The sequence below is a fragment of the Haliaeetus leucocephalus genome, unplaced genomic scaffold (assembly GCF_000737465.1).
Source record: "Haliaeetus leucocephalus isolate CR32 unplaced genomic scaffold, Haliaeetus_leucocephalus-4.0 Scaffold696, whole genome shotgun sequence".
NCBI classification, from domain to species: Eukaryota; Metazoa; Chordata; class Aves; order Accipitriformes; family Accipitridae; genus Haliaeetus; species Haliaeetus leucocephalus.
This window is the reverse complement of record NW_010973132.1, coordinates 5,383,498-5,392,361: the sequence shown is the minus strand read 5'-3', so window position 1 is coordinate 5,392,361 and position 8,864 is coordinate 5,383,498. Positions and strand designations below refer to the sequence as shown.

General features: G+C 57.2%; 1 protein-coding gene across 1 annotated transcript in view; it reads right to left on the bottom strand.

Annotated features, from left to right (window-relative positions):
• ALX4 (ALX homeobox 4) overlaps window positions 1-8,864 on the bottom strand; it is a 38,334-nt gene that overhangs the window by 4,391 nt on the left and 25,079 nt on the right. The window contains exon 2 of the mRNA XM_010580171.1: window positions 5,991-6,301. Within this exon, the coding sequence (XP_010578473.1) occupies window positions 5,991-6,301 (311 nt within the window). The remainder of the gene's footprint in view (window positions 1-5,990; window positions 6,302-8,864) is intronic.

Genomic DNA, 8,864 nt, shown 5'->3' with positions numbered 1-8,864 from the left:
GCCCCCCCCCCAGCCCCATCTGAGCATCCCGCCCGGCTCCATCCGAGCATCCCACCCAGCTCCATCCGAGCATCCCGCCCGGCTCCATCCGAGCATCCCGCCTGGCTCCATCCGAGCATCCCACCCGGCTCCATCCGAGCATCCCGCCCAGCTCTGCAGCCGTGCCCGGCTCTGTGACGTGATCTCCAAAACTGTCAGCGTGGGATTCGTGCGCTCAGCTTCCCCGGGACGGCGGGCAGCCACGCTGCCGGAGCCACAGGGAGGTTTCCTGGGCCTGGCCGAGGCGGAGCGGGGTCTCCGGCACAGGCTTTTGCTCTGCTGCTCCTGATTTATGCATTGGATTGAATTGGCGCTGGCAAAGCAAAATGGTTTAAGCGGGTGGTTCCGGAATGGCAATCCCCATGTGGCTGGGGGGCTGGGAGGCTGGTGCAAATCATCACGTTAGGCTGAAAAAGAGGAGTGTCTTCAGTCCCAGTGCTGGTACTGGGGGCACTGGAGACGCTCCGAGGTCTGGCAGCGAGCCACTGCTCTGAAACGCTTGTGACAAGGTTTGGGCCACTTTTTAAAGTTCTTCTTTCTCCTCTGGTCCAAGTCCTTTTTGGCTGCTTGGTATCTTGCAGTTGGGCTTCTCCAGGCCTCCACAGCGCTCCAGGGAAACCAGGGCAGGCAAGGCAATGTATAATGTGAAGATGTCAGCAAAAAGCCAACTAATCCTAAGTATTTCCTCAATCGTAGAAGACACCTACTTTTAAAAAGCAAATCTAAAAGCCAACAAAAGTCCATCTTCCTTTCATTGCCTGTCACCTTCCGTCAAGGGAGGCTGCTATGGGACGGGGATGTGACGGCGGAGGTCGCAGCAGTCGGTGCAGCGTGTCCTCTGGGGTCAGGATGGGGTACTTCGTGCAGGGATCAGCAGTCGCTGTGGGCTGCATCTCGGTGTTAACAATTAGAGTGGGAGTGTAGGGTAATGTCATGTATCTGACTCCTGCAGACAATGCTTTGATAAGCCCTGACGTACCAAATCAGCCCTATAAAAATCTACAGAACAGAAAATGTTTCATGTCTCCATAAACATTCAGCCATATGCTGGTACCTAAATCCATATGCATACACAGCTGATGTGCTGCGGGGGGGGTGGAGAGGCCAGGAACGGCCTGAGACAAAGAAAGCGGGAGGCTCCTGCTTGCCGTCTCACTGCTGATCCCCTGGCACCAGTCTGCCCCTGCCACCAAGCCCCACACCGGGCACGAGTGGATGGGCTGAGCTGGGACCTCACCCAGCCCCCTCTGACCACGGCTGGATAGTTGGGGACCGCACCGCTTGCGTTCATCCTTCCTCCAAGTTAAAGAAAAAGGCGATTTTCCCCTCTGTCCCGCCTCCAACCAGAGCAGCGGTTGGAGAGGAAGGCTGGCTTCTGCATGCGTGGTGGTGGGCTGGTGGCAGCCGTGGGGTCGGATCCAGCCCACTGCCCCATGCCCTTGTGCTCGAGCGCCCTTCGCCGCATCGCTGCCCCAAGGCGGACAAGTTGTGCCCGCCGCGTTCGAGCCTCTCGCGTTCCTTCTCTCCCTCAGCAGCCTCGCAGCATCCCTTCTCTCTGTCCCTGTCCTCCGTCCCTGCTGCCCTCCTCCCTCTGCTCAGCCTCCATCTGTCTGTCTGTCTGTCTCCCTCCAGGATCCCATCCCTCTGCAAAAGGCCAGGCCATCTCCCCTCTTTCCCGGAGATGGCCACCAGCCCTTTGCTTTCCAGCCTGCAAGAACAGAGCCAGAATTCATCCTTGAGCGCTGAAACTGGACACCATTTTATCAGTGGCCTGGAATGGGAAATTGGAGCCTGGGATGAGAGAATTGAATAACTCGAGCTTGTTTTCATTTCATGTTTAATTTCCTGCAGGCTTAGCTCAGTCTTTCCGCTCCTTCCACCAGCCTCCCAGGGTTTTATGGGGGAAAAGGGATCAAGATATATTACTTCTTGCTTTGCTTTGCTTTTTTTCTTTTCTTTTTTTTTCCAAGGCGGTGATTTTGCTACAGCAGAGTTTGACATTTCCCTCTCACTTTCAAGCCCCCGCCGCATCACAGGGTCACCGCCAAAAACATTTCATTAACGGTCCCAGCGATCATAAGGCTGGCTCTGAGGGGTGGCTGGCTGAGGGGTTATATTCCCTGGCTGCAAAACCTCCTTTCAGCCCCATCTCTTTCTCCTCTGTCACAGGGCAGGCCAGGAGGCAGAGATACTCACAGCCCAAGAGAGATGAGCAGCCGGGGCCAGGCTGGCGTGGGCTTGGGATGTAAACGTGTGTGCATGCAAGGGGAAGGAGCCATATGTGAATACACACGTACGTCTACCGTGTTTCTCTAGTGCCACCGTGTCAGGCATCTGCTGCAGCCCTGGATGGGCTGGAAGAAGCTCAGGCGGTTGCTGGTACCGAGCAGGAGCTTTTCCCGGGGCTCTGCAGCCCCAGACATGGAAGAGAAGGAGAAAGGAATAGGATAGGCACGCTGCACGGGACCTACATGAAAACAGCACCCGCCGCACACCTTAGCAGGTTTTTTTTTTCTGAGCCCTAGCAGCCTCTCCCTGGCAGGGTGGCTCTGCCTCTGCGCAGGGCTTACGCACGTCTCCCGCTTCGGAAAACAGGGACGTGCGGTGGCTTAATAGTACTTGCCAACGAGGGGCTGGGTTGTGGGGGGCGGGCAGGGAAATCGTCGCATTGCATCGCAGGGGGAATTAGCTCTGACGTTGTCGGACACCAGCATTGATGGCTGGAAACCAAGGCGGGCAGAGAAACAGAGCAGGAGAGGGGCCAGGCTGCGGGATGCCACCGCTCCACAGACAGCACGGCCGGCCCCATGCCCGCTGCTGGCGTGAGCTCTTCTCCAAGCACTGAGATCTCCGGCAGCTATTTTCACTAATGAAGCGTGAGCTTGGGAAAAGGATGGGAAAAAAACAGAGCTGCCACTTGCCTGTCTGGGCTCCGCATCTGCTCCAGCCTGCAGCGTGGCGGCTGGTTGCGCTCCCCAAGGAGCCGAGCCTGGCCAGGAGGAACGACCTCCAGCCAAAAGCTGGCTCAGCCGTGGGAGGGAGCATCACACCTCAAAACTGCTGGGCACCTTGCCTTCCTGCTGCTCTGCTTGGCTTAGTTCAGACCTCGCGGGCAGCTGAAGCCGGCCTCTGTGAAATTATCCCAGGACACTCGCCATCCCTTAGAGGACCATACCTTCCTTGGAGAGAGGGACTGTGGATCTCCCTTCAAAGTCCATGCAGCCCCACAGCACCCCGAGCCCCTGTCAGCTTGGCGGAGGGCATAGAATCATAGAACCGTTTAGGTTGGAAAAGACCTTTAAGATCATCGAGTCCAACCATCAACCCAACACCACCATACCCACTAAACCATCTGAGTACATAGTGGCTATTCGGCTTGCAGAAGGAAAGAAGGGGTTTGCGGCTTGTGATTTCCACCCTCTGCCTTGGCCCTGGTTGGGCTTTTGGTCCTTGCAGTAGGCATTTGCTTCGCCGTCGGTCTCCAGGGCCACTGCCCCGTGCCCGAGCCGATGGCCCTCGGTGCTGCAGTGCTGGCGTGGGGAGGCATCCACAGACCAGAGCTGCCCAGAGGGGTGGGAGGCCAAAGCCGAGCCTAAACAAGCTCTAACACAACCCAGAGCTGGAGACAGGTGCTAGGGCGATTCACTAAGGCTCCCGGCCCCGAAAGCCTCCCTCGTGGGAAGCGCAGCCCCGTGCCACCCCAGGCAGCATCCCCGTGCCCTCGTGGTGGCTGCCGCTGCCATGCCGAGACTAAGCAGCTCGTTAGAGCCGGCAGCCCCGGCCCCCTGAGAACCCCCGTGAAATAGCCGGCACCGAGGGTGCCCCCAGCCAGCACCCACAACACGCGGCACGAGCTTGCTGGTTCTCGCCGAAGGGAATCTGCATTTCTACCGACGGCACGGCAGCCCTTCGTCACAAGGCGGTGGCTGGGTGCCAGCCCGCAGCCTGAGGGACGCGGTCCTTTCCTGGTGGGGCTGGGGCAATAAGTGAAATGCGAGTCGCTTACCCCTTTCACCCCACCCAGGGGTAAGTGCTCGAGCAGCCAGGCCACTTAGACAAGTCCTTCAGCTGCTCCATTACATGAGCCCTGGCATCGCCAGCCCAAGCGAGAGGTGCGTGCCGGCAGTCTCAAGAGGAGAGAGAAGCTGGTCTCGGCTGCCCGTGCCTTATCTCAGGGCAGGGTGAACCCTCCACAGTTGCACCCTCCCTCTGCCACTTTTCCTCCTGGCTGCCTGGGGAGGTACTTCTCCCCTTGGCCGCGGTGTTCTCCGGTGGTAAAGTGGGGGGGAAAAAAAAAAAACCAAACCCTGAGATCGTGGGTCATATGTAATGAACTTGTGGACTGCATCTGCCTCGCCTGCCCTGGTTCTGCTAGCCCGGCTCTGCGCGCTAGCTGGGATGCGCTAGCCGCACACCCTGGCTCTGGGGCGAGCCGGAGGAGCTCGCCACCCTCCAGCACCTCATTCTCATTCCTGAGCGAAAGGAATTTCATGCACTGTGCAGTTGGTAACCTGATGCTATGCCTGGCCTCCCGGGAGACCCCATCAGCACTTGTGATGTGTCCCTGGGAAATCAAGGGCTGCGTGTCCAGTGGCAGAAGTAAAGAGCTGGCGTTTGTAGCGCCGGCTTCCCCTGCCCATCCCGCAGCGCTCTACGTGCGGGACTGACGGGAATGGCACTGCTTTCTTGCTGAAATGCAGCCGTGTCAAGCCTGAAGAGAAACAGCTGTGGGGAAGAAGAGCACACCAGCCCTGCAAACCAATTTAGGCAAGCGGACAAGCAAAATCCTGCAGCTAGTTGAAACTGGAAGGAAATGTCCAGACTAAAATGGACTTAATGCAAGGACGCTGGCCTGACTGCTTTGACTGTTCACAACAACTACTCGTAAAGGTTAGAGCAGAGGGCAAGCCGGCCTGCCTGGGACCTGGGAGTCTTCCTGGTATAAGAGATACAACCAGATGTCTCCACGGGCCAGCTATTCTTGATGCTAATGCAGGTTCTGGGGGCGGTGAGCTGATAAATGCCTGCAGATGGAAGTCACGGGATTAGCTAGACTGGAGAATGGGAGCCTAAGCTTCAGCTGGACCTTTGATGGCCATCGAGGCGTGAACTGCGGATGGGCGCTCCAAGCGATGGTGCTCCTTTTTTGCACATGCTTCTGAGCTCTACCAGGTCTTCGGTTTAACCTTGACTCGGAGGAAAGACCAGCACTCGGAGAATCACTCACTCCGTCAGTGTGGGGTTTGGCTCTGCCGGACCCCCCAGTTAGTTCGGGGGAGCTGGTTCACGGGAGCTGGCACCGGTGTGGGTGGAGGTGGTTGAGACCTGAGTGCGGCTGTTTGATTCTCCTGCTCCTCTCAAGGCGGTGGGAGCACCTTTTTGCCCTGGATCACCAGGCTTTGTGCAGTCTCAGCACCTACTTAGCCAAGCAGGCAACAAGAGCTGCCTCTCCTTTATCACCTCTGGTACCAAAAGTCCTGGTCACCTCTGCATCCCCATCTTGCCAGAAAGAGCCTAGACTGTGGGAAAGCTTGCTCCCCCTCCGACTTATGAACCTATATGTCCCCTCCTGAGTCTCCTGAAGAAAGTAGCTTTCGTAAAATAGCTTTGTTGAGGGTGACGGTGAGGCTTACCGTCCCATTAGCTCAAGGACAAGGGGCATCTCTGTGAATGCTGGAGCTCGGGACACCAGCCCAAATAAAGGAGCTGCCACTAGTGCCAGACATGGACGTACCTCCCCGTCCTGTCCCTGTCGGAGAGGTGTCCCAGCCTGCGGCACGAGCTCTGGGTAAGGCTCGGCTGCCTGCAGGCTGCGGTGGGGCTGCAGGGGACCTCAGGCGCAGCAAGGGACAAGAAATTTGCAGGGCTCGCGGTTTCATTCCCCAGCGAGCACGGGCTTGTTTGCAAGCTCGCCAACCTCTCGCCCAGCCCCAGGCCGTCCCCCCCATTACCTGTACACGAGCCTCGGTGAGGTCTGTCCTCATGGCTAGCTGCTCCCTGGCATAGACGTCTGGGTAGTGGGTCTTCTGGAAGACCTTCTCCAGCTCCTCCAGCTGGTAACTGGTGAAGGTGGTGCGGTTCCTCCGCTTTTTGCCCTTGTTGCTCTCCGAGTCGGCCTTGTCCATGGGGCTGGGGAGGTCCGTGCTGGCCCTGTCCTGGGGCACTTTCACCCCGGCCTCCTTCACGCTGAGGTAGCTGCTGTCCATTCCCGAAGGGTCGGAGCTCGGCTGCAAGTCGGCCTCTCCCAAATTGCTCTCCTTACCTATTTGGGTGGGAGGGGAGAGGAGGGCAGGTTTGAGCAGGGTGGGGAGGGGGGGAGGAAGAGAAGAAAACAGATGTAAATCTTTCGACCGATTTATTGGTTCAACCAATTAAAGCTAGCCATGGCAGCTGGGCAGCGGTCGCCGGACGCAGGCGGGGAGGCTGACATGACCCAAGGCAGAGGCAGAGGAGGGAGGAGAAGAAGCAGAGGGCTGCCCTGGGTGCAGGAAAGCTGCCGGCCTCGGCCTCGGAGGGTGCTGGAGCTCAGCTCGGGGGTGGCACGGGTGCCTGGCCGGGCTGTATTCGAGGCAGAAGGTGGCTGTTATGGCCGGGGAGCTGATGGCAGCCCGTGGACACCAGCACAGCCAGGGAAGGGGAGGTTGGGGTGAGCTCTGCCAGTTCCTCTGGGTCCACCTCGGGGAGTCGGGTGGAAGGACGAGCCCGGCATTTTCACCTGCGCGCACCCCGGCAAGGCTCTTCCTCCCCCTCCCAACGCTCACGGTGGAACTGAACCCCACGGAGCACCGCATTCCGTGGTCCTGGCCACAGGAGAGGTCTCTGAGGACGGGGGGACCCAAACCCAGGCCTCAGCGGATGGTCCCCGGTCACCAGCCCATCCATGCTCCCCTCCTGAATAACACAGGGTAGAAAACCAGGGACACGCGGCGCTCGGTGGGATCTGTTTTCCGCTCGTGTGTCGGCAGTGGTGTTACCGGCTGACACCCCCCCCCACGGCCTCCTGCGAAGACTCAGGCTGCTTTCGGCAAAGAGGCTGCGAATGGCGCTCAGCGCCGTGGAAAAGGGTGCTGTGAGACGCCTGCCGGTGTGTGGGGCAGGGAGAAACGAGAGGAGTCTGCCAGCAGCCTGCGAGGCTGTTCCTGCCTGACTGCCCTGAGCAATTAATAATTAACGGGCCATGACACACAAGAGCAGTACGGTGAAGCAGGAGGTGGACGTTTCAACCGCTGCAGGTAAAGGTGAAAACCACCTTTGAGCTTCTGTAATGGGGCAGATGTATCTTCAGGCAAAGGCGCTGCGATGGGGCGTCCTCTCCTGCCCACCGTGACAGCAGTGTCCCCTTCATTAGGAGAGCGCTGCAGGACCCTGCTGGGGACCCATGGCAAGTGGCCACGGCTCTCCCTTGCCTGCTGCCGCTGTTCTGCGCAGTGGGCTGTCCCCAGACCAGAAAAAAAAAGGGATTTGGGTGAGCGACTGGCCCACCCGGCATATACTACGTGTCACACCTGCCCACATTTCTGGCTGGGATCTTTGGGCAAAAAAACCATGGTAGCCCTACTCCTGGGTTTAACCTTGAGCCACTACGCTCAGCTCCTAAAGATCTGGGAAGGAAAGGCTGCACTGGTACTTCGTCTCCGTGCTCTCCTTACCAAGCCAAGATCATGCCAACTGGCTGATCTTTTTTTTTTTTTTTAATAAATTTCACATTAGCTTGTTTTTAAATGTTCTCAGTCCAGGATCAGTCTTGCTGGGAAACAGCTCCACCACCTAGTGATGTCCCCACTGAGAGCTTTACCCCAGCAGTGTCATATCCAGGGTCATTAATGCCAGCTCAGGCATCTTAGCCCAAAAATGGAAATCCCCATTTTTTTCCAGCACTCGTCCCTCGTTACAACATCCTTCTACCTAATTCACTCTATATTTACAGCTTAGCCCTTCTGCGAACGGCTCTGTCACGGCTTCACAGCCAAAAACCCAGGCGCGGGCTTGTGAGAAGGTGTACGTTTCCTTGCCCTTTTGTCACTCTTGCAGCTGAAAGACTGCATTGAGATGATTGGGATGAAAACAGGAGGATGTCACCCGTGGGCATGAGGGCAAGGAAGGCCCAGGTTTAAGCTTGGGAGGATGAGCTAGGAAAGAGATTTGAGAAAAAAGTTGCCCAGTTAGTACAGAGGAGTCAAAGGCAGACCTGGGGCCATCTGCCGCTACCACCCTACCGTATTTTCACATTTTTTGCTTTCTCTAATACTGTTCCCTCAGGCTTTTGAGGAACTCCCTGTAAAGCTCAGCAAAGCCTGATGTTGCCTATCTATCTCAACTCTCTTTGCTTTGATCCTTAGGAACATTTTGCCAAAATTTATGCTCCCTGGGCGCCGGGACCGGTGTCCAGGCCAGTGACTGTCACCTGCCTCCTCTCTGCACCAGCACTCCAACCGGCTGACCTTCGCCACCGCTCCTGGGGATGCGGGTGGACAGACCCATCCAAAATGGGCTGGGACAGTGCCCTGCTCCACGACCTGGGTAAATCATATGCTACACCATGATATTTATTCTTTTCAAAACTTATGATAACAGAACAGTTCCGGAAAGTCTGCAGCAATGGCCTACCGCCTGTGAGAGTCAGTAGAGATGGGGTAATAAATAAAGTATTCCAGGAAATTTTTTCCTCCTTTCTTTCTTCTTTTATTATTTATGATGTCAGGAAGGTCAGTACCTTTTCCCCCGTGCCTTTGTGCTGGCTGCCTCCCTAACTCCCAGGCTGCCGGCATCTCAAACGCAAGACCTGAGACCTTTCCTCGAGAACTCCTCTGCCATTTCTTATCTGC